The sequence below is a fragment of the Geotrypetes seraphini genome, chromosome 7 (assembly GCF_902459505.1).
Source record: "Geotrypetes seraphini chromosome 7, aGeoSer1.1, whole genome shotgun sequence".
NCBI classification, from domain to species: domain Eukaryota; kingdom Metazoa; phylum Chordata; class Amphibia; order Gymnophiona; family Dermophiidae; genus Geotrypetes; species Geotrypetes seraphini.
The window spans coordinates 93592812-93618763 of NC_047090.1; the positions used below are offsets into that span (position 1 = coordinate 93592812).

The 25952-nt window shown below is 41.7% G+C and overlaps 1 protein-coding gene across 5 annotated transcripts in view; it reads left to right on the forward strand.

Moving 5' to 3' along the window:
- Window positions 1-14779, forward strand: part of TTC6 (tetratricopeptide repeat domain 6) — a 302423-nt gene extending 287644 nt beyond the window's left edge. For 4 of the 5 annotated variants that reach the window (XM_033953436.1, XM_033953437.1, XM_033953439.1 and 1 more), the window contains 3 exons: window positions 238-408; window positions 9933-10158; window positions 14490-14779. In XM_033953436.1, coding sequence (XP_033809327.1) covers window positions 238-408; window positions 9933-10158; window positions 14490-14629 — 537 coding nt within the window. In that variant the 3' untranslated portion in view covers window positions 14630-14779. The remainder of the gene's footprint in view (window positions 1-237; window positions 409-9932; window positions 10159-14489) is intronic. The other variant, XM_033953440.1, reaches the window with a different exon arrangement.
- The last annotated feature ends 11173 nt before the right edge of the window (window positions 14780-25952 follow it).

Here is a 25952-nt window from a genome sequence, read left to right on the forward strand (position 1 = left end):
AATCAAATTTTTAAATAAATTTGAGAAACTTGTAAGTAGCAGTTCTGGTTTCGTGGGCCAGATCTGTTCTGGGTACAGGAACAGCATGGAAATGTAAAAAAAAAACTTGCTTCAAGGGTAACATCTTTCCAAATTTTACAGTTTGGGAATCCCTATTCTAAGAAAATGACCTTCTCTGAATATCTCTGTTTTCTAGTTTTCCCTTATTATATGTAGAGTCTTTATTTTTCTTTTCAGCTCATAACCACAGCAGAGCTGCTCACAAATCGTGGCATCATAAACCAGTTCATGGGCCACCTATCTAATGCTATGAAGGACTATCAAGCAGCCATTATGCTTAACCCTGGCTATCCTTTGGCTTATTTCAATGCAGCAAATATGTACTTCAATAACAGACAGTTCTCACAGGTATGGATAAATATCCATTATCTTATTATGGAGACATAATGACATCTTTTATTGATTCCTTTTCATGGATTATGAGTTTCAGGATATTTGCTACCAAAATTTACACAGTAATAAATTAAGGTCATTCAAATGGATCACATTATGTGTTTATATATCTTTTGCAAAACCTCATCTTTGAGTAGTGTAGCAATATATTATTAAGAGTTAATGATGGGGGCGTCGCCTAGTTCTTTAAGAGAGCATCCTTCATCCTTTGGAGGACAGTTATAATTAAGGAGCTCAAAAAGTTCAGAGCTAGGTAATTCCTCTGTCTCCATTTTGAAAAGTATGGCCTGTGCCATCTGATGTACAAAGCCAGTGAAGAATATGCATTCTGGCGAAGACTTATGACTTTGAAGTGGAAGAGAAGGATCAGAAGGTATGCCATAGGACTCCTCAGCCAAAAGGTCTGGCAGATCTTGGTCTGAGTGGTTTGAAAAATCAGAATCAGACTCCTCGAAGTAGCCTCTTCTAGGTGAATCAAGAAGAGTTTGTCGAGAATAGCACTGACTGAGTGGAACAGCACCAAGGCAGGGATCAATCTAACAGTTTCTTCAATATAGACAGCAGAGGATGATGAATTTCAATGAGGAATACATTGAAAAGGGGCAGTTCTAGGCCTTATAGTATAACAATAATCAACACAAATAAAAGCCTATACTAATAGTATGAGCTACCCTTGCTTCAGATAAAGCCTTGACCCTTGGCAATGCAGGCTAAAAACACTGTTGGACTAAATAGGGTGGAAAGTAATCAAGCCAATGTTTTCCAAATATGTGAATGGGCAAGAGCTTATGTTTTACTCTACTGTAATGACAATAGTGATATCACAGAACTCCAGACAGCTCCTGTCTTGTCTATTGTCTATTGTTTGTGAAAGCACTAGTGCAGTTTTGTTCTGGTTCTAAAAAAAAAAAAAAAAAAAAGTCATTCTTCATAGTCCCTTATATGGAATTAGAGAATGGCATGGTTACAGAATTCATCGCCATTCTCTTCCCCACAGATAACCACAGGAAACCATTCTTTAGTGTCATTCTTTAGTGTCTATCTCAACCTCAGTCCTACACCAGCATTCTTCAATGCAAGGCTCGAGGGGGTCAGTGGTTGTGCCCATTCTGATTGTTCCCTCTCTCCTTAAAGAATGACATAGGGATGGTTTCCCACAGTTATCCACAGGGATGAGAACGGTGATGAATTCTGTCACCGTATCATTCTCTATATGGAATATCTGTTATGTGACTAGTAGCTCTGGCTATAGCAGGCCTTTCTCAGAAGAGATAGGTTTAACTTCTTTTGCCCTTCACCCATTGAACGTTTCTTTCATTCTCCAAGTTATGTAGCTTCAGCAGCAGATGAAATTTTCTTTCCCAGACTGTGACAACTAGCTTTTTAAAGTGCTTGTATTACAGATGCTGGTCAGCTGGCCATAACTAGTAGGAGCTCTATTTTCACCCTCTTTCCTGGATCTCCAGCTCTTGGAATGCAGAGATTTTCTAGATATCTTCTAGTGATGCATGCATGCATGCATCAGTATTTTTGTTTGAAAGTTGATTTCAGTCCAAAACCAATTCATTCTTCCACATCACCCCTTCTTCTGCTAACTGTATCACAGTATGCTCTTAAGAACTGTTTTAGCTCTCTGGAGCATGAATTTGGATTTTGGATTTATTAGCTTTTCCAAATCTAAGCACAAGATGAGTTATTGATCAGGTGTAGTAAGTAGTATTGATGTGAACTGATTTACTAATGGGCCATGGTGGCTCCTTGTGATGTTAATCAAATCCCTTTACCATCTGTTACTTTAGGTACAAACTTAGATTATGATCCTTACAGGATCAGGAAAATATCTACTGTACCTGGATGTAACTTGCCTTGAGCAACAGCTTAAAAAGATATGAGCCAAATATACTTATACAAACAAATAGATACAACTGAACTAGACGATAGATGACAGAACATAAGAACATAAGAAGTTGCCTCCACTGGATCAGACCCGAGGTCCATTGTGCCCAGCAGTCCGCACTCGCAGCGGCCCATCAGGCCCATGACCTGTAATGTGATCCTTCTCTAATCCCTTTTATCCTTCTTTCCATACTCTGTCTAAAACCTATTTCTACCTCTATCTGTATCCTTCAATCCCCCCTATCTTTCAGGAATTTGTCCAATCCGTCCTTGAACCCCCGTAGTGTACTCTGTCCTATCACAACCTCCGGAAGCGCATTCCAGGTGTCCACCACCCTCTGTGTAAAAAAGAACTTCCTAGCATTGGTTCTAAAATTGTCCCCTTTCAGCTTCTCTGAGTGCCCCCTTGTGCTTGTGGTTCCCAATAATCTGAAGAATCTGTCCCTTTCCACCCTCTCTATGCCCTTCATGATCTTGAAAGTCTCTATCATGTCTCCTCTGAGTCTCCTCTTTTCAAGGGAGAAGAGCCCCAGCCTTCCCAACCTGTCTGCGTATGAAAGGTTTTCCATACCTTTTATCATTTTTGTCGCTCTTCTCTGGACCCTGCCTGATATTTCATGTTAATTTATAGTGAGCATGAGAATACACCTTTACACCATTAGGTGGAGCAATTACATAATAAAAAAAAATTCTATAGTGATTTGAAGGTTAAAAAGTTGTTATTTTGACTTACCTAATGTGAAAGTACTGGATGGAAACTGGAAGATGGTGGAATCCATTCTTAATGTTTCCCCCCTCCTCTCCCCCCAACATCTTTTTACTAAGCTGCATTACAGGTTTCTACTTTGGCCCGGTGCGCTAAATGCTCCAACGCTGCTCCTATGCTCCTATAATTCCTATGGGAGGCAGAGCATTTAGTGCCCTGGGCCAGGCTAGAAATCTCTACCACGGTTTAGTAAAAGAATGCCTTAATATTTTATGTAAAAAATCACATTTTAAATGTATTGATTTTTTTTTCTTTGCATTCATTTACTACATAATTATAAACTGGACAAAGCTTTTGCAATAGAAAATATATGCAGTACAGCACAAATCAGGTTAGATACAAAAGACAGGTTCAGTATTTTTCTGAGCCTTTGCTTAAGGATGAATATTTTCAGTAATGTTTTTCAAATAAAAATTCTACATTGAAACCTCATTAAAGGACATAAATTTGGGAGCAGGCCCCAATGCCTACCAGCAGGCTCTATTTTCTTCAGCTTCAGATATGCTAAGAGCCCCCTTTAGCAGGGGGGGCCCAGGGCAGTTGTCCTGTTTGCACCCTCCTAATGCTTAGGGCAGGGTTGCCCACACTTTTTTGGCTTGCGAGCTACTTTTAAAATGACCAAGTCAAAATGATCTATCAACAATAAAATTTTGAAAAACACGAAGCACACTGTACGCAGAGAAAACCAGAGTTAACCAGAATTAACCAGCTTGGTTAACTAAAGGGGTGAAGGATGCGGTAAGGGAAAAGAGGAACTCATTCAAAAAATGGAAACGCGAACAAACAACGGAGGCCTGGAACAGTCACAAGGTCGACCAGAAGAAGTGTCACAAGGCGGTAAGAGACGCCAAACAAGTCTATGAGGAAAAGATAGCGCAAGAAGCCAAAAACTTCAAACCCTTATTTAGATACATAAAAGGGAAAAAACCAGCTAAGGAGGCAGTGGGCCCTCTCGATGACCAAAGAAGAAAAGGGTGCATTAAGGACGACAAACAGAATGCTGATAGGCTAAATTCATTCTTCGCGTCTGTCTTTACCAAGGAGGACACTGCATTACTGCCCGAAGCAGAGAAAGTATTCAAGGGAGAAGATGAGGATAGCCTTACCACAGTGAATGTGGACTTGGATATGATATACAATCAGATCGACAAACTAAAAAGTGACAAGTCCCCTGGACCAGATGGAATTCACCCGAGAGTGCTAAAGGAACTTAAGGTAGAAATAGGAGAGCTATTACAATCCCTTGCTAATTTGTCAATCAGAACTGGCCAAATACCAGACGACTGGAAGATAGCAAATGTCATCCCAATTTTCAAAAAAGGATCGAGAGGAGAACCAGGCAACTATAGACCTGTGAGTCTTACGTCAGTTCCTGGGAAGATGGTAGAAACACTAATCAAGGATAGTATAGTGCAACATCTGGATAATCATAATCTGATGAGAGCCAGTCAACACGGCTTCAGGAAGAGGAAGTCATGTCTGACAAACTTGCTTCAATTTTTTGAGAAGGTGAACAAACAAATCGATAGAGGAGACCCGGTGGACATAATATACTTGGACTTTCAGAAAGCATTCGACAAGGTCCCACACGCAAGGCTTATGAGGAAACTAGAAAGCCATGGAATAGAGGGGGGACATACTAAGATGGATAGGCAGATGGCTGGAGGACAGATTGCAGAGGGTAAGCATAAATGGGAAGTTCTCGGACTGGGAAATGGTGACAAGCGGTGTGCCCCAGGCTCGGTTCTTAGGCCCATTTTATTCAATATCTTCATAAATGACCTGGAAGAGGAAACAACAAGTAATATAATCAAGTTTGCAGATGACATGAAACTATGTCGGACAGTTGGGTCACTAATGGACATCGAAGAACTCCAAAGAGATTTGAACCAGCTAGAGAAATGGGCGGAAAAGTGGCAGATGAAGTTTAATATAGAAAAATGCAAAGTGATGCTCCTGGGAAGGAAAAACAAGGAACATGAATATAAAATGTTAGGTGTGACATTGGGCAAGAGCGAACAAGAAAAGGACCTGGGGATACTGATTGACAGGACCCTGAAGCCGTCGGCGCAGTGCACATCGGCGGCGAAGAAGGCAAACAGGATGTTGGGCATGATAAAGAAGGGAATCACGAGTAGATCAGCGGACGTCAGACCACACCTGGAGTACTGTGTCCAGTACTGGTCTCCCTACCTAAAGAAGGATGTGACCCTGCTGGAGAGGGTGCAGAGGCGAGCCACGAAGCTAGTAAAAGGTATGGAAAATTTGAGCTACAAAGAACGCCTCAGAAAACTGGGCTTATTCACCCTTGAGAAGAGAAGACTGCGAGGGGATATGATAGACTTTTAAAATAATAAAAGGATTCGACAAAATAGAGCAAGAAGCATCGTTATTCACGTAGTCAAATGTGAATCGGACAAGAGATCATGGACTGAAGTTGAGAGGCGACAAGCCCAGGACAAATACCAGGAAGTTCTGTTTCACACAGCGAGGGGTGGACGCTTGGAATGCTCTCCTGGAGGAGGTTGTGATGGAGACCACCATTCTGGGTTTCAAGGGCAAGTTGGATGCACACCTTCTTGCAAATCACATTGAGGAATATGGGTAAATAAGGTCTTCATCGGGGAACACCTGGCTTGGCCTCCGCGTGTGCGGGTCACCGGACTAGATGGACGAAAGGTCTGATTCGGTAAAGGCGTTTCTTATGTTCTTATATTGGGGGGGGTTCAAAGAGGTCAAGGCAGATGACTTTAAAATATGCAATGTCACCTCAGTAACAACTATACAAAAATAGACAAATATACCCCCTCCATTTTTACTAAACTGCAATAGCAGTTTTTAGCAAAGGGAGCTATGCTGAATACTCCGCACTGCTCTTGACACTTCTAGGTTACCTGCGCTAAAATCCGCTACTGTGGTTTAGTAAAAGGGGGCCATAGTGCAAAATATAGACAGCAGATATAAATTCACGGACACATTTTGATCACTAAATTGAAAATAAAATCATTTTTCCTACCTTTGTTGTCTGGTGATTTCATGAGTCTCTGGTTGCACTTTCTTCTTCTGACTGTGCATCATTTCTTCCCTTCTTTCTGCCTCCTGCATGCTTCATCTCCTCCAGACCTCATTCCATTCCCCAACCAACATCTCTGTCCTTCCATGAGTCCAACATTTTCTTCCTCTCTCCCTGCCTGCCACCTGCCACACTCGATTCTCTCCTCCTTTTCCTTCCTCTCTCCCTGCCCCCTCCCCTTTCTTTATCTCTGTCTGTCTTTCTTTCTGACTTCCTGCCCCATTTTCTTTCTTACTCCCTGCCTCCCTTTATTTCTGTCTCCCTGCCCCACTTTCTTTCTGTCTCCATGCCCCCCTTCATTCTTTCTGTCTTCCTACCCCCCTTTCTGTCTCCCTGTTTTGCCTGTCTCCCCGTTCTACCTCCTTGTCTTTCTGTATCCCCTTTCTTTCTCCCCAAGCCACCACCGGGACTGACGCTGGAAATAGGCCCCCAAGCCACTGCTGACGTCTGGGAACAGGCCCTCAAACCACCACCGCCGTTGCTGCCGAGTTCTCCCTATTTCCTGACGCCGCAACAGGCCAGCAGCCGTCCCCCCGATGTCAATTCTGTTTGCCTTCGGAGAGGAAGTTTTGGGCCAGCCAGGTAGCAATTGGCTGGCCTGGAACTTCCTCTCTTACGTCAGAATTGACGTCGAGGGAGGGGCAGGCTGGCTTGCCCGGCGCTTCTGTAGTCACTGCTGACCTGTTGTGGCATCAGGGAATAGGGAGTACGCAAAGGCAACGTGATTCTATCACAGAGCCCGGGATGGTCTCTGCGATCGACTCGCGTTGCCTCTGCAATTGACTGGTCGATCACGATCGACCTTTTGGGCACCCCGGCTTAGGGTTAACATAAGAACATAAGAAATGCCTCTGCTGGGTCAAATCAGAGGTCCATCGTGCCCAGCAGTCCACTCACGCAGCCATCAGGTCCTGGCCCATCAGGTCCAGGACCTGTACAGTAATTATCTATACCCTTCAATCCCCTTTTCCTTCAGGAAATCATCTAATCCCTTCTTGAAACCAAATAGCGTACTTTGTCCTATCACACCCTCTGGAAGCGCATTCCAGGTGTCCACCACCGTTTGGGTGAAGAAGAACATCCTAGCATTGGTTCTGAATCTGTCCCCTCTTAATTTTTCTGAATGCCTTCTCGTTCTTGTAGTTTTCGAGAGTTTTAAGAATCTGTCCCTATTCACTTTCTCTATGCCCTTCACGATCTTGTACGTCTCTATCATGTCCCCTCTAAGCCTCCACTTCTCCAGGGAAAAGAGCCCCAGTTTCTCTAATCTTTCAGCATATGAAAGGTTTTCCATACCTTTTATCAATCGTGTCGCTCTTTTCTGAAACCTCTCGAGTATTGCCATATCCTTCTTAATGTACGGCGACCAGTACTGGACGCAGTACTCCAGATGCAGGCGCACCATCGCCCGATATAACGGCAGGATAACATCCTTCGTTCTGGTTGTAATACCTTTCTTGATAATACCTAGCATTCTGTTCGCCTTCTTTGAGGTCTCTGCGCACTGTGCCGACGGCTTCATCATCTTATCCATCAGTACCATCTTATCCATCTAAGTCCTTCTCTAGGCTACTTCTCTAGGCTTGGTTACCAGATTTCCTCTAAAAAAAGGAAGACACATGGCCCCACTCAGTTCTTCCCCAGCCATGCTCCACCCCCAGCCCCACCCCTGCTTGAACCTTGTGTCTCCTTCCCTGAACTCTGGGCCACAACTAGTAGAGGGCCTCCTTCAAGCTCATGCATGCATGCCTGTGATATTATCACATCAATGTCTGCATATGCGCAGAGGCGCTCCAGACTAGAGGTCTGCATGGGAACGGGGATCACGGAAATCCCGCGGGAATCCCCCCCTAACCCACAGGACTCCCACGGGGACCCCCTCTGGCCCACGGGACTCCCACAGGGACCCCCCCCCCCCCTCTAGCCAACGGGACTCCCACGGGGATGGAAGGCTTTGGAAGCAGGTTTCATCCATATAATATAATGGACACGTCAGCCTTAGTAAAAGAGGAGGTTTATAAGTTAATTACCTGAACAGAAAACAAAAAAAAGGGTTCCACCAAATAGATTCCACAAGGTAAACAGCAGCGCAAACACAAAAGAAACTGTGGAATTGATGATCCTGTCAGAAGTAATTGCTGCTTTTTATGGGGACAGGCGGGGATGGAGATAATTCCTTGCGGGGATGGGTGGAGACGGAGAGGATCCTGGCGGGGATGGGTGGGATTTCTGTCCCCTTGCAACTCTCTACTCCAGATGAGGCCCCAAGCTTAGGGCCTTACAAAATCCAGACAAACTGCTGACAAATATCTTCCTACATGGGGCCGTGACACCAATAACACTTCATGACATTCATTCTTATCAGAACACCTGGCCTTGGTCACAAGTGTAGAACACAGATAAACCCTATGCAAATACAGGATCACAAATTAAAAGTCCTAATATAGACAAACAAAACCCTAAGATGCCAGACTCTGCACAAGAACGAGAGGGCATTCGGAAAAGTTGGAAGGGGACAGATTCAAAACCAATGCTATGAAGTTTTTCTTCACCCAACGGGTGGTGGACACCTGGAATGTGCATCCAGAGGGCGTGATAGGACAGAGTACGGTATTAGGGTTCAAGAAGGAATTGGACAGTTTTCTGAAGGAAAAGGGGATAGAGGGGTATAGATAGAGGACTACTACACAGGTCCTGGACCTGTTGGGCTGCCGCGCGAGCGAACTGCTGGGCATGATGGACCTCTGGTCTGACCAGCAGAGGCACTTCTTATGTTCTTATGTAAAAGCAAATGCATTGCTTCCTGAACAGTGTAAAATATAGACTGCAGATGTAAATTCTGAAACTGAATATCCAAAAACAACATCCAATATTATTCAGTACTACCTACAATACATAGAGAAAAAGGAGAAAAGACCTCAGTGTCTAATAGGGGTTCCAAAACACTTCCCACATAGACAAGCCAATCTCAAAATCATCACTTTGAGACCAGCAGACACATCCTCGGTTAAAAATTCCAAGATAAGTGGAATTATATTATAAAGTAACACTGTCTTTCAATATCATCACTTATCTGAAAATGTAGTATTCCAAATGTTCTTTGACGAAGTGCTGAGACGTGAAGGCAGGAAAAACCCACACAGTGGAGCATAAGCATACAGCACAGCAGCTAAACAATCATCACCGCTGGCATAATATTTCCACAATATCCAACAGCTAAAATAGGAGACTCCAGAAAGATACTGTGGAAAGGGAGCTAAATGAATGAGGAAGAGCATTTGGTTTTCTGCTTGTTTCTTCTGTGATGAATTCAACTGCAAAGTCATAACACCCTGAAATCTCTTAACCCTTTGAATGCTGCTACATTCTGTCATTCTCTTGGTATGGCATTTATATTCTGGAATAGAGACACAAAAGAAAAAGTATTAACAGGACCCATAATTGTGTTCTTAATAACATGACCTAAGTACAGAAATTCTGGATTTGCAAGGTTCATTGTAACTTGAAAATGGTTTTAAGAAAGGTTTGGTCAATTTCCTGGAGGAAAAGTCCATAGTCTATTATTGAGAAAGACATGGGGGAAGCCACTGGGTAGCATGGAATGTTGCTACTCTTTGGGTTTTGGCCAGGTACTATTGACCTGGATTGGCCACCGTGAGAACGGGCTATTGTGCTTGATGGACCATTGGTCTGACCCAGTAAGGCTATTCATATGTTCTTAACTTTATTACATTTAATTTACAGGCTAGAGACTATTATTCTAAGGCATTAAATCTTGAGCCAAAAAATGAATCTGTACTCTTGAATCGAGCGATTACTAACACATTATTACAGAATGTCGAGGAAGCAATGAAAGATTTTGAGAAGGCAGTTTCTGTCTCTCCTACTTCAGCTGTTATATATTTCAACAAGGCAAATCTGCACAGCACTCTACAACAGTACACGCAAGCTGACCAGGACTTTTCTAAAGGTATGGTAGATTTGTCTTAGTATGTAAAAGAAAAAAAATATGCTGCATTTACAATTGCTTATCAAGTCTGCCCATCCACAGCATCCACTATCTCCTCTCCCTAACAGATCCCACGTGCCTGTCCCATGTTTTCTTAAATTTAGACACAGTCTTTGTCTCCACCACCTCTACTGGGAGACTATTCTATGCATCTACCATCCTTTCTATAAAGATGTATTTCCCTAGATTACGTCTGAGCCTATCACCTCTTAACTTCATCCTATGCCCTCTGACTCCAGAGCTTCCTTTCAAATGAAAGTGACTCGACTCATGTGCATTTACACCACGTAGGTATTTAAATGTCTCTATCATATCTCTCCTCTCCTGCCTTTCCTGTCTTTAATTTGAACGCGGGGAGCATGAGCAGGTTGATTTAAGGGGGATTTCCTTGACACAGCCCTATGGGGCGAAACGTAGCCTACGTTGGAGTGCTTACCCCCACCCACGTAGCAAAAAGATAAGTACTGATATAAAACATATATATATATTTAAAAAATTTAAAAATATCTAAAAAGTATGAAATACAAGGGACCGATGACGATTAGGGGTGCCAGTGTTCTACATGATCTCAAAGTTTAGTGGCATGTAGACGGTACCACTGAGGTCCGTGAGAAGTTAAAGAACATATAGTATAAAATATTGTGGATTCTCCAGTGGTGGTTTGGATTAAGTTGTATCTGGTGGAGGTCTGAAGATTTACTATTGCCATTATTATATTTTGTATTTCCTCCAAAGTATACATATTGAGATTGTTAAGTCTGTCCCCATATGCCTTATGACGAAGACCATGCACCATTTTAGTAGCCTTCCTCTGGACTAACTCCATCCTGTTTATATCTTTTTAAAGGTGTGGTCTTCAGAACTGTACACAATATTCTAAATGAGGTCTCACCAGAGTCTTATACAGGGGCATCAATAACGCCTTTGTCCTACTGGCCATACCTCTCCCTATGCACCTTAGCATTCTTCTAGCTTTCGCCATCACCTGTTTGGCTACCTTAAGATCATCACATACAGGCAATCCCCGGGTTAAGAATGAGTTCCACTTTTTAAACCGTTGTTAAGTTGAATTTGTATGTAAATAAGATTCTGTACAGTACACAGTTTATAAAAACATTAAACATTAAAGAAATAGTCCTCAAAATAAAGTACTGTAGTTTAAATAGAAAGAAAAGATAGGAGGTTTACACTTATTTTTGTTCTTTAACAGTCCCACTGTTCCCTCTTCACCACCACATCCAACATTTTGCCCTCTCATCGCTCTCTTCCTTATGCCTCTCCCACCACCATGTCCAATATTTTTCTCCCTCCCTATGCCAAACAATTCACCTGCTTTCTCCATTTTTCCATGTGCACCATCTCTTTCCCTCTCGCTCAGATCAGACATAAATGCCCAACAATTCTCCCTGTCCATTCCCTCCCCACCTCAGCATCTCTTTCCCTCACTTCCTCCATTCTTCCACCCTATGTCCCAAGTTCATGCTCCCCTCCCTCACTTCATTCTGTGTCCCATGTTTATGCTCTCTCCCTCCTTTCTTCCGTCCTTTGTCTGAAGTTTGTGCCCCTCCCTTCCTTCTGTGTCCCAACATGACCCTGCTTCTCCCTTCCTATGCCAACGCAGTCCTTCTTCCTCCCTTCCTGTCCCAATGTGACCCTCCTCTTTCCTTCTGTGTTCCAATGCACCCCTCATCATCCCCCTCCATTCCGTGCCCCAAATTCATGCCTCCCGTGTTTACCTCCTCTGGCCGGCTCCCTCCTTCCAGCTGTACTTCTGTTGGCAGCCACGAGTGGTGGCTTCTGCATGCGATCCGCTGGTCTTCGCGAAGCCACAATCAGTGGTTCCTCCACATGGTCCACTGACCCAGAAGCCTTCCCTCTGACATTTGCATCAGAGGGAAGGCTTCCGGGTCAGCGGACTGCATGTATGAGTCACTGATCGTGCTGGAGTCGCCACTTGTGGCAGCCAACAGAAATGCGGCTGGGAGGATTCAGGGTCTTCCAGCTGAGAAAGTCTGCTTGTACATTGTTCATTCCTGCTACATGTGCCGCTAAGAGCGCTAGAAGATGAGTTTCCACCCATTGAAAGAGCATTTGAGCTTCCAGGCGTAGAGGTTCACTGTTTATGCCCCCTTGGTGATTGACATAGGCTACTGCCGTTGCATTGTCCAAGTAGACATGAACTGCCTTTTTCTGAAGGGCACTCTTGAATTTCAGGAGAGCCAGATGAATCGCGTGAATCTGTTAAGTGATTGGTCAACCACTTCTTCTAAGAAGGGGACCATCAACCCTGGTCCAAGTGTCCCTTGCATTACACTTCCTACCTGAAAAAAGGCTGGTGTCCACCATCAGGATCACCCATGCCAAGATACGGAGGGGAACTCCTCTGGAGAGAAGATTTAACCATGAGGCTAGGCAGCGATGAACCTCCACTGTCCAAGGAAGCTGCTGATTAGAGATTGATATGAGGACAAATTTTTCCCCGTCCCCGCAGGAACTCATTTTCCCATTCCGTCCCGGTGAGTTCTTTTCCTGTCCCTGCCCCATTCTTGCAAGCTCTGTCCTCATCTACACAATCCTCGAACACTTTAAAATCATGTGTTCAAGGCTTATGCAGTTAAGGCAGAGCTTACAGGAATGGGACAGTGACAGTGACAAAACTCGTGGGAACGGGACATGGAAATTAAACTCCTGCGAGGACGGGGATAAATTTGTTCCTGTGTCATTCTCTACTTCTGATCCAGCGGATCCCTCTGCAGGTACCAACAGGACAGGAGCACCTCTTGAAGTGGGTATAAGTGGGCTCTTTCCCAGGGTACATTGTCCAAAGTTGCAACCATCAACCTTAGCACCTGCAAGTACTGCCAGGCTGTTGGAGCAAGCGTGCTTTGAAAGTCTTGGATCTGTTGGAGAAATTTTTCCTTGCGTGCATTCAGTAGGAATACTTTGCTCCCATGGCGAAATGGACCCCCCAAATATTCCAAATCTTTCATCAGAACTAGGTGACGCTTATGGAAGTTGACCATCCATCTGAACTTCTGCAGCAACTGGACAATTTGTTGAACCACTTGTCCCTCAGATTCAGATAAGCTAATCATCCAGATACGGATGAACTTGAATTCCCTTTCTGCACAGGTGGGCTGCAAGTATTATCATCACCTTCGTGAAGGTCTGAGATGCTGTAGCCAGCCCAAAGGGCAAAGCTGCGAACTGGAAGTGCTATTCTCTTGATTTAGTAACTGCAAACAATCTCTTAAATGTGCCTTATTTATGGAATTTGCTACTGTTAACAATCCAAAATAAAGAGAGTTTTTTAAAAAATATATCTGTGTAATTGTAGAATCAATATTAGGATTCATTAAATTATAGATTAAACTATAACTTCTGGTGGAATTCCGTATGCCATATATATAAAATGGAGCGTACATTAGCAACACAAAGAGGTTATTTTGATAAATTTCAGAAAATTTGGGGACCATTAGCAGAATTCTGTAATGAATGATATTATTTTCCCATAATAAAATATTTGTTAGGAGGGGAGGTGGGTGGGTGGGTATAATTTTATATTTTCTTTATCGCATAATTTATATGTATTTGTCAATATTTTGATTATAATTCTAATTCATATTGAGAAGGGTGGGCTTTAAAATTTTAATAGCAATTGTTATATATATTGTGTAATGTATTCATTTTTAGATATTATATATGATTTTAGAGTGATATACTGTATTTACAGTAATATATGAAGAAAATCAAGTGTATATTTTATGAGATCGTATAATTTCTATGATCCACTTTTTGTAGTTTGAAAAATGAATAATAAAAAAAAGGATTCATTTTTAATGTCTAATACCCAGTCTGAACAAGCAGGTTAGAGTAGTATCAGAACTTTCTTGTATTCACACTTCAGCCCTTACATGAGAAAGGTTGGAGCCCAGTGTCCTATTACATTAACCAATTACCTGCTTCCTTCCAAATGGGGCAGAACAACCATAGCATTGTCAGTATACCTAACTTGCATTGTCATATGCATTAGCACTGAACAAATGATAATGTAGGTAGATGTCATCCAATGAAATTATCTGTTTGGCTAACTGTTTTCGTTCTCACTGTCTCCTGCTGTCATATTAACGTGAATTTGTATAACTTCTTTTTGTAACACATGTGGTGGTTATTGCATTAACTTTGATGAAATATTTCAGAAATAGATTATTATCCATGTTTAATTGCATAAGGTTATTTGTAAGTTAAATCACCCTAATGTTTTAATTGTTTGTTTTGTTCCTTTTCAACAGTACTGCAACTACAGCCAAATGACGCTTTGACATATAAACTCAGAGCAGATGTCCGTGGCAAGATGGGATGCATAGAAGAGGCTATTTCTGATTACAAATGTGCAGTAAATCTTCAGCAGGCCATGGAGATAAATGCCTAAAATATTTCATATGAGATGATGAGCATTTTGCATTTTATTTCAGATTGTATAATATATAATTCTATTCTAGCAGCACCCCAGTTCTGAAGATTGTGCATATCTTTGTAATATGTTTGTAATCATTTACTGTTAAACTTTTGATACTTTCAACCATATGTTTAATCAGTGGCATATTATCGATTATAATCTGTATCTTTATTCATAGATTAAATTATACAAAAAATAGGAGAGCCCTGGAAAGGTCAAGCCCAATAACCTATCTGGCTTAGTTTATTATAAGTCTACTACTACTACTATTTATTATTTTTATAGTGCTGAAGGGTGTGTGCAGTGCTGTACATTTTAACATACAATGGATAGTCCCTGGTCTCTGGTGAGGCCCCATTTAGAATATTGTATGCAGTTCTGGATAGATGGAGTCGGTCCAGAGGGCTGCTACAAAACTGTGGTTTTTGTCATAAAACGTTTGGGGACAGACTTAGAGAACTCAATATATACACTCTAGAAGAAAGGTGGGAGAGAGGAGATTTGACAGAGACTTTTAAATATCTCTGTAGCATTAATGTACAGGAGGTGAATCTTTTTCAAATGAAGGAAAACTCTGGAATGAGAGGGCATAGGATGAAATTAAGAAGTGGTTTTTTTACAGAAAGGGTGGTAGATGCGTGGAATAGTCTTCCCGTAGAGATGGTGGAGAACAAGACTGTGTCTAATTTTAAGACAGCATGGGACAGGCACCTGGGATCTCTTAGGGAGAGGAAGAGAGAATGGATGTTGTGGATGGGCAGACTGGATGCCTTTTGACCTTTATCTGCCATCATATTTCTATGTTTCTATTATCCTCACTGAGAAAAATCATCTGAGACAGGTATATTTCTTCAGTCTGCCTCAGTTTCCACATGCAGAGCCAGTGCAAAGGTATTGGGCACTCTTGATGAACTTGCAGCCTTTTACCGCTTCAATTTTCAAGATTTTGATTTTGATAATTAAACTCAACAATCTTGATCATCACGCAAAAAGCCTATAAAAACGTAGCATAGGAGCCAGCTTTGTGGGTGCTTGAAAACTTCCAATATTAAACAAACGCCTGTCCAGGGAATTGCAATTTTCATTTGGTTAAGCACACCCAATAATTATGAAAAGTTGGTTTCCACGATTGGCAGCCTGAGAGAAAGACACAGGACACCCGTATAACCAAATGTAAACATTTTAATTCTCTCACCTTTTTCAAAATTATAAAATCTTAAAAAAAAAAAAACAACCAACAACTATAAAATATAACAGGGGTGAACAGTAAAGGGCACAATAAAGAACTTGGGGAAGCCTCACTGTGGGAAATGGGGGAGGGCAGAACTAAAAAGTGCTGTTTAGAGTTGGGAGAGGGGAGGGGGAAGTGGCCCCCAACAGCAGCTGGAGCAGCCTCAGGAGGAGGGTCAGACTACTGGCAGTGGGAGGGGTCTGGTTCTTGGGATGGAGCATGAACTACAGCAGCTAAAATGCACCCTGTGCCATGCTCCACCCTGTCCAGAGACTCTTCTGCCGCCATTAGTTAGTGACCAAGGGCCTCCTGCATGACCCAACCTCTCCAATACATTCTGAGTTCCAGGGCTGTCAGAGCCTCAGCTCTGTGTGTTGAAGAGGGTGGTGGAGGATGCAGGAGGCCATAGGCCTCTGCTCCAGACCTAAAAAGCTCCTCATCAGGCTGGTCAGGCTACTTATGGGGGGAAAGGGGCTGGATAACGACAGGGGAGATCTCCTCTTCCCCTTCCTTCTCCTGCATTCTCTTTTCTTTCTTCCTATTCTTCCTCATATGGAAGAGGGCCAGTCCCTGTGCCAGGTCCAGGGGGTGCTACTACTGGTGCCTGACCTAGACAAGAGGGAAATAGGCATAGGTTACAGTCAGGTACTCCATCACCTACACATTTGACCATGGGTTTTGTTTTGTTTTTTTAATTTTAAGACTACAAGTACATACAATAGCACTTATACAAGAAACCATTATAGCTCACATTCATGGGAGAAAAGAGAACAAGAAACTTCATACAAGGAAAATGAATTCATACAGCCAAAGACTGATCACATCCTAACATTCAAATTCATGACAGTAGATATACTATACTGCATATCCATCTATGCTGGAAATACATTTGCTTCCCTTTGTAGCAAAAGCCTTTCTAACTCATCTTTTTCAAAGCAGGCACATTTTACATCTGTTGATATAATTAGACACTTGGAGGGGCTTTGGGGTTTAGGGCTTAGACATTAACACCTAGTAGCTGGCATGGAGGTGGAGAGGGTCAATGAGATGGTCTCCTTGTTTTATCCCTTCCCTCTTTCCTCCCTTTTATTTTTATATACACAATGTAATTAAAATTTCCTTCCTCCCCCAGCTCCTTCCATCTCTAATCAGTCTCAGTTTTGTCCTGGTCCTTGTATTCCACCTGTATGGAGAGATATGGGGGGAGGAAAGAGATTGAGTGCTAAGTGCTTGACCTATGACATTCCTACTCGTGCCTCCACCTCTATCTTGCAGGGTAGTACCCATACAATCTGAGATGAACATACTGTCCTCCTCGTGGAGCAGTGCTACTACCCAACACATTGCGATATGGTGACTTACTGGTGGTAAGTCAATAGTTAGAGGGCCTGCCTTCACAATGGGGGTTCAACTCATAGGAACTTAAGAATTGCCATACTAGGACCAACCACAGGTCCATCAAGCCCAGGTTACAAGTATGTGGCAAAATCCCAAGGAGCAAAACAGGTTTCCTGCTGCTTATCCTAGGAATAAGCATTGGATTTCACCAAGCCATCTTATTATCCAAACCTTGTTTAAACTCTGCTAAGCTAACTGCTTTCACCACATTCTCCGGCAATAGATTCCTGAGTTGAATTATATGTTGAGTGATGCAATATTTTGGTCTACTACTGTTCCTCTGAGCTACTTGGGTTTCACACCTCTGCAGGGAAAAAGGCTTCACTTCTCTGAGAGGTATTGCTTTGCAGGAAAGGAGGAGTTAGCTAGGCTGGTGGTTAGAAGGTGTGCCCTTGTCATCATTGGGTGGGGAATTCAAGCCCCATCACAGTTTTGCACTTTCCTCCCCAGAGAAGCAGACTTCACTAGCATGAAAGGCAGTGCTATACAGGTGAGGGGTTAGCCTGATGGTTAGAGAGCACACTTGTATTTCATGAGTGAAGAGTTCAGATCCCAGCAAGCATGCTACCCCCATCCTGCAGTGTCCCAAAGCCAGGAGACCAGTACAATCGTGGAGTTAACATATATACAATCTGGTGCCATTTGTTAGTCATGATGGGTGTGATTCTGCAAAAGTTAGGCACTGGCTGGAAGGCACCTAGATCACGCCTAATAAGTGTTTTAATTGGTTTTAAGTGGCGTGATAATTGGTTGCATCACAAGAAGAGTCCAACAGAGCAAGATCCCACAAATACTGAACAGCAGAAAAAGCAGTGGGAATGGACAATAAGCAATCCACAAGAGCCAGCGGTATGAATCAAAGCCTTGTTTATTTTAATCCAGGATGTACAGTAATTGATTGCGCCATTAAACACAAAAACGCACAAAAATTAGGTACCACTAGGCAATCTCCGGGGATTGGCATCTGGATTCATGGTGTCTAGTGATACCAAAGCTCAGAAGTGGGCATGTTTAGGGGCAGTGCTGAATTTCAGCATCACTAGGCACCACTAGCTGTGATTCTACAAGGACCGTAGGCACCGGAAATGTAGGTCTGTAATACCCTGACCTATAGATAGGGAAAATGCTTGAGTACCTGATTTGCAACCTGCTCTGAGTTCCTTTGGGAGAACGGGCTAAAAAACTGAATGAATAAATACATACATACATTTCCGGTGCCTAGGGTCCTTGTTAGCTGTGATTTTGTAAAGCAGTGCCTGTCTGTGATTGACACACGGCAAGCGCCTGCCATGTTAAGTGCCACTTACAGAATCAAGCCTGATATTTTTATGGATAATGTATAATATATATATTTATTTTATATTATATTACCTTAGATTATATAGTATATTTTTATTAGCATTTTAGCAACAATGATACCACTAACATTGAACATACCGTATACTTACAGCTCTGGGGAAGGAAGCTCACTGGTGCCTCCTTGTGAGTCTCTTCTGTACTGGAGATAGCTCCTTTTCTGGCTTGTTGAGTTTAATTTCTTGGGGTCTTGGGGTTCCCAGTTCTATTTGTGATCCTTTGGTAAAGATCTGTGTATAAAGAAGTCTGTGTGGTAGCAATGGGGGGGGGGGGGGGGGTTATGTGTGTTAGTAATGGGAGGTGGGGATTTCAGGGGGGAGGGTGCAGAGAGGAGAGGGATCAGGAGCCCTCTCCTTAATTTCTGCCCTGGGCCCCAGCTTGTCTAAAAGAGGCCCTGCCTGCAGTAGTGGCTTTTAATATACAGTAAGCACAGTGGCCTAGAAAGAGTATTCTCTCTCCCCTCCCCCCCCAATAATAATAATAGCTAAGAATAGATTAATCACAAAATATGATTTTTTTAAATATTACTTTTTAAGGCTCCCTTAAAATAATTAAATGGAGGAATAGTAGGTTGCATTTAGCATCATCTAGAAATAGTGCATGAAGGCAGGATTTAAATTAAGGTAACTACTATAATTATGTGGTGACTCCTTACTGCTTAGCCTAAAATGAAGTGGCAATTTGTTAAGCTGCAGTGTCTAATTTGAGACTATTGTTTAAGCAGTGGCCATCACCCAATGACGTGATCATCATTAGGCTGCTCATCTTATGCAGCAATGTTCATTCGTCCAAATCCTTTTAAAAATAAATAAATAAAATGCTTAGTAACATTGAAACATAGCTTATAGGAGACCTAAGGAGGGTAATTATTTAATAGGGTCTCTATGTAGGGAAGGCACATAAACACATCTTTATAAAATAGGTGAAACAACATAGGTAATTATATGCCATTATAAAAGAGATGCAGGCATTTACACCTACTCTGAGGCCATTCCTGTGTTGCCCAGATAGATCCCAGCTTCACTCAAACACTGCTCATGAAAATGCCTTTGCATATTTGGTTAGATAAAATATATATACAGCCAAACCTCGGTTTGCGAGTGTTTTACAAGACGAGCAAATCCCTCGAGCAAACTGTAACTTGCAAACCGAGCATTGACTTCGATTTGCAAATCCCCACCCGATCTGACCCCGGGAACCGGAAGTATTGCTCCTCCCTGAGGCCACCGCCACTGCTCCCTCCCTTTGTGATCGCCTCCTCCCTCCCCCCCCTTACTGACCGGCCCTGTCCATACCCGTGCGCCGCCAGTGTTAGAAAGTGCCTGCCGCCAGTTTTCTGCTGGGCTGCTGCTGGGCCTTGAGCATCTCATGAGAATCTCGGAGATGGAGAGATCCAGAAGGACTTGAGCATGCGCAGATGCTCAAGGTCCAGCAGCAGCCCAGCAGAAAACCGGCGGCAGGCACTTTCTAACACCACTTCTCCTGTTCAAACGCCATCAGGTAGGACCCTCACTGAGGGTACAATCAGGGTGCTTGTTTCTTATGCACAGATGGAAGGCCCCCGATAACACAAGGGGCTGACTGCTACAGTGCCTGTTGGGCTTTCTTTTAGCACTCTCCGCAATATTCTCCAGGGATCTCTTCGTTTCCGTGGATGGACTTACAGAAGCGCCACTTCTGTTCAAACGTCACCAGGTAGGACATTCTCTTTGAAAACCAATATTAAGATTTTTAAATTGTATTTGCATTTCAATTGGAAGCCAATGAAAAGATGCTAATACTAGGAAGATATGATCAAACATAGAATTGATTTGTTGTGGCTTCTAGTAAGTTTCACCATTCCTGTCTCAACTCTAAGGCTTTGGAATGTTCTCCCTCCCCTCCCCCCCCCCTCCATTTTTAAAGATATTTTTCAACGTTTGAGCATTGAGGGCATGGACCCCTGCTAAGTAAGCCTGCCAAGGAGCCTGTTTGTGATAAATTCTTCTATGCTCATATGCTTTGTGTGTGTTTGTGCTTTTCTATCCAAAACTGGCAATCTCTTTCAAATATTTTCTTATTTGTTAGATTGTACACTGCCTGGACCTGTTAGCCAGAAAAGGCAGTATATTTAAGTTTCAAGTTTATTAAAAGTTTGTTGTACACGCAATATGAAATACTTCAATGCATATTACAATTTAAAATTGGGAGACAAAATAAAACAATTTGTACATATAAACATACAATATATGTACATAAGTAATTAGCGATACAAAAGGGAAGAGGGGTGAACTACAGTCTTTAAGGAAAGTAAAAGTGCATTTAAGGAAAAACAACATAAGGAGGGTACTGAAGAATGTTTTAAAAATATGGCTACGCCTAAAAGAGGATAGGGGAGGTTGTGACCTATTCATAAGGTCTTGTTAAAAGGAGGTATTTGAGCCTGGGATTAATGATAGATGAATTATCCTATCTATGACTCAAATGCGTCTTTGTACAGGTAGCATTTTAATGTGCTTTTGAATTTTTCTAATGAGGATTCTCCACGTAGATAGATTGGTAAATTGTTCCAAAGCTGGGGTGCTATGACTGAAAAAATTGTAGCTCTTCTGGTACCTATTATTTTTAGAGAAGGGATAGTCAGCAAATGCTGTTCCGTTGATCTGAGTGTCCTGGCTGGAGAATATGGTATCAAAAAACGATCTAAAAATATTGGTGCGTTGGTTTGTTGGATTTTGAAGGTTAGTGCGATTTTATATCTTGTTGATATCATATATGTTCGCACTATTTATTTTAAAATGACAACTATTTTATTTTTTTATCTTTCTCTCCTTTTAAATTTTATTGTTAACCGGCCAGATATCTGTTGATGGTCGGTATATTAAAAACTAATAAACTTGAAACTTGAAACTTATAGATTATTCTGTGCGAAATTGGTAACCAGTGTGCTTTTTGTAGATGAGGTGGGACATGATCATATTTTATGGAGTTAGTAATAATTTTTATTGCTGTGTTTTGTATAATTTGTAGCCTTCTTATTTCTTTCTGAGTTATGCCATGATACAATGTATTGCAATAATCCAGCCTAGAAATAACCAAAGAATGAATTAGCATGTTAAGAGCTTCTGGTTTTAAGTGCTCAATAGTTGCACTAATTCCTGCATTATGTGTTTTATACAGAATGAAGCAGGGAATGAGGGGGGGGGGGGGACTGTAACTTACAGTTGGTGTAGTAGGTTATGATGCATTAACTCTTAACATGTCAGATAATTTCTTTCATTCTATAACATGGCATCTGTATTTAAATGAACAATAAAAGAACACCATGAGCCTCATCAATGTTCCCTCTAAAGACCAAGTTCATGTGAGCACATTGCTTCACCTTAAGAACATAAGAATAGCCTTAATGAATCAGACCATCTAGTCCAATATCCCGTCTTCACAGAGGCCAATCCAAGTTGCAAGTACCTGGCAAAAACCCAAATAGTAGTAGCATTCCATGCTACCGATCCAGGGCAAGCAGTGGCTTCTCCCATGTCTGTCTCAACAGCAGTTCCTCTAGAAACTTGTCCAAACTTTTAAAAAAAAACTAACTACATTAACCACTCTTACCTCATCCTCTGGCAACGCGTTCTAGAGCTTAACTATTCTCTGAGTGAAAAAATGTTTCCTCCTATTGGTTTTAAAAGTATTACTATAACTTCATTGAGTGTCCCCTAGTCTTTGTAAATCTTGATGCAATAAAAAAAAAAATCGATCCACTTGTACCTGTTCTACAACACTCAGGATTTTGTAGACTTCAATCATATCTCCCCTCAGCCATATCTTTTCCAAGCTGCAGAGCCCTAACCTCTTTAGTCTTTCCTCATATGAAAGCAGTTCCATCTCCTCTATCATCTTGGTCACCACTGCCACCTCCCAAGTGGTGACACCCCCCAAACCTCCAGACCCCCCTGGAACCCCCAAACCTTTAGACCCTCAGTCCTTCACCACCACCCTGTACCTTTAATGAAGAAAAACCAGCTGGAGGGATGCCTCTGCAAAATGGTGGGCCTTCTCCTTCCCGGTGCATTCTGGGATGCAACAGAGGGGCCTAAGGCCCCGATTGGCTCAGATGTATAAGGCTCCTCCCATGGCCTCCTTCTCGGTGCATCCTGGAATGGAATGGGCATGGCCTAAGACTTCAATTGGCCTAATTTGGTCAGTTACCAGACTGATTAAGCCAATTACAAAAAAGTTCCGCATAGATTCCAAACTTAGGCATCCCTAGGCGGCTGCAATTAGGGCACCTAATGTAGACTTCTTATATAGAATCAGGCCTTTTGTACCTACTCATGCTTTAGGAAAATCATAAAGGCACAATTCTTGCACAGAATACATCTATTGAGAGTTAGGCTCTTTGGGTTATTTTTTAAAGATATTTCTGCATTAAAACTAGTGTTTTATGTGCAGAAATTGTGTCTTCTAAAACTGCCTGTGGTATATGCATTTAAATTTACATGCAAACACCTTACATGTTCATAAATTTCTCTGAGTCGAGCAAGCTGCTCCTGAGGATGTTGTTGGTGCAGGGTTTGAAGTTAAGTGCATCCTTTATAAACTAGAGAAACAGGAGAAGAACAAAAATGGTCCATAGAAACAACAAAAAAGCAGAGATGGCTAGGGGGATAAAGATGTCACAGGAACAGTGTCGTAGTAAGGGTGAGCGGCACCTAGGGTGGTGGCCCCCCTCCCTGCCCTCTTTCACACTCACCCCTGTCACACGTGCACCCCATTCCCTTTTACACTTCTCCAGCGTGAGCAGCATGCTGCCCATGACATTATCAGCTCCCCTTTGAAATCACTTCCTAGGTGCGGGTCCTGGCAATGACATCAAAGAGAGCACCCAAAAGATATGGGTGAAGGCAAGGGGCGCGTGTGGCAAGGAGAGGAGCGGTTGGGGGTGGAGAGGAGGAGGGGTGCCACTGCACCCTTAGGAAGACTGCACCTCATTACTAACCCACTGCACTGGAGCCACACTCAAATTATAAAGTATATTGTTGACATGGCCATATTTCAGCAAGTGACTGTGTCAAGGTCCTCAGTTTTCAATAATCAGTCAAGTGAGTTTGTGAAGATTTTTCTCTCTCAATGTCATTTTGAATTGTGTAGCAGTATTATGTTGGATCGACTGATTATATGACAGGGTAAGGTTTGTGAATACATTGTGTTGACTCATATTTTTTTTCCCCAATTCTTTATTCATTTTCAATTCTTTCAACAAGTATACAATAGTAAATCAAATAATCATACAAATCACTTGAAAATCATAACTAATATCGCCTTAAGTACCAAAATACCCCCTCCCACCCTTCCCATCCCTCCCATCAATAATAATGAATTCAATCAACTCATACAAATTATACCTCCCCAATCCCACATAATATTATTCTTTATGTAGAAAGGTGTCTAATCATGCGAATATGCAATCAATGGCCCCCAAATCTTTTTAAAATTAGTATAATTTCCTTTCTGTAAAGCAATAATTCTTTCCATTTTATATATATAACATACGGAATTCCACCAAAAGGTGTAATTGAGTCTTGTATAGTCTTTCCAATTTCTGGTAATATGCATAATGGCAACTCCTGTCATTATTAATAGAAGTTTATTATTATTTGCTGAAATTTGGCTCTTTGATCTCATTGATGTTCCAAATAAAATTGTATCATAGGATAGGGCAACATGATTTTCTAATAAAGAATTAATTTGGGACCAAATTGACTTCCAAAAGGCATTAATACAAAGACAAAAAAAAATTAAATGATCTAAAGTCCCTGCATCCAGATTACAGTGCCAACATCTATTAGACTTAGAGATATCTAACTTTTGTAAATGAACTGGGGTCCAATAAGCCCTATGTAACAGAAAGAACCAAGTTTGTCTCATAGATGCCGATACTGTACATTTAATTCTCCAAGACCAAATTCGTGGCCATTGAGATCCAGAAATTTGGTGCTTGATCTCAATGCTCCAAATGTCCCTAAGCCCAGTTTTTTGTTTTTTATTCAAATAACCATATATCAATTTATACCACTGAGCGGCTTAGTGTCCCAAGAAATCCGCCTGAAAGCATAGGAATTCCAAACTATACTGATTATTAAGATCTTTCCACTCAGGGAACCCCTTCTGAATAGCCTGCTTCAATTGCAACCATTTAAAACTTTGTGACTTATTTAAACCATATTTATGTTGCAACTGTGAAAAACTAAGCAGAGTACCATTTGAAATAGCATCATTCAAAGTTCGTATACCTGCAATGATCCAATGATTGGTTTAATGATTTAGAAATTGGAATAGGTGATAAATTATTAACATATCATAAGGTTTTCCAGGTATCAGTCAGAATTCTATTATCTTTATATTTCCTAGGCATTTTTATACTAAGAAGATGAACAAGATGTAAAGGAAACAGGAGTTATGTTATTTAGACATGCTTTTAAAGATCTGACTCAAACTATTGTGTTGACTCATATTGAAAACCAAGGACCCCTGAAGCAGGCACTTGCTAAAACATGACCGTGTCGGGTCAACAATATACTGTAATTTATAACCAGAGGTATGGCTCCAGTAACATCATTATTTCCCTGGCTGTCTCCACTTTGTGCTGTTGCGTTATAAAATATCCATGCATATACTGTATGCAAAATAGATTAGTTAATGCATTCATGTCTCAGAGCAGGTGTAAAGCAGGTGTAAAGAGTCTGTTTTCTCCTGTTAAAATTTCCCATTCCCGCTTTGCTTGTTATAAAATTATTCCCTTATGATCACAATGCTTTGATCTTCCATGCAAACTTTTACTTGCTCACTCAGGGCATGCTCAGCTGACTCCAGGTAGCTGTATCCTGGGCTATAATAGGATAGGTATGGATTAAAGGAGTCCAAGAAACCTAGCAAGCATATTTGCAAGTTTGTATTAGATATAAGATTGCTTCTCAAGAGACTACAACAAACTTTTGGAACTTTGGATGGTGCGAGGAGGAGGGGAAAACAGTACGAAAACAAATTATTACTTGAAAAGGAAGGTTAAAATGGCTTTGTCTGTGAGAAAATGCACAAGTTTGAGCAGGCTCAATCACTAAGCTGCTGCCATATTGTAGCTTTGTACTCCTATGAGACACTTTTCTCTCAACATCAGGAGAATTGTATCCCAAAGTAGATTGTTGATGTACAGGTTACAGCACTGACTTGTGGTCTCACAAGAGACAGTGAAATAATTAAAAAACAAACAAACCAAAAAACCTAGCTGTGCTAAACTTATATTAGCAAAAGTGGTTTCATATATACTTTTAG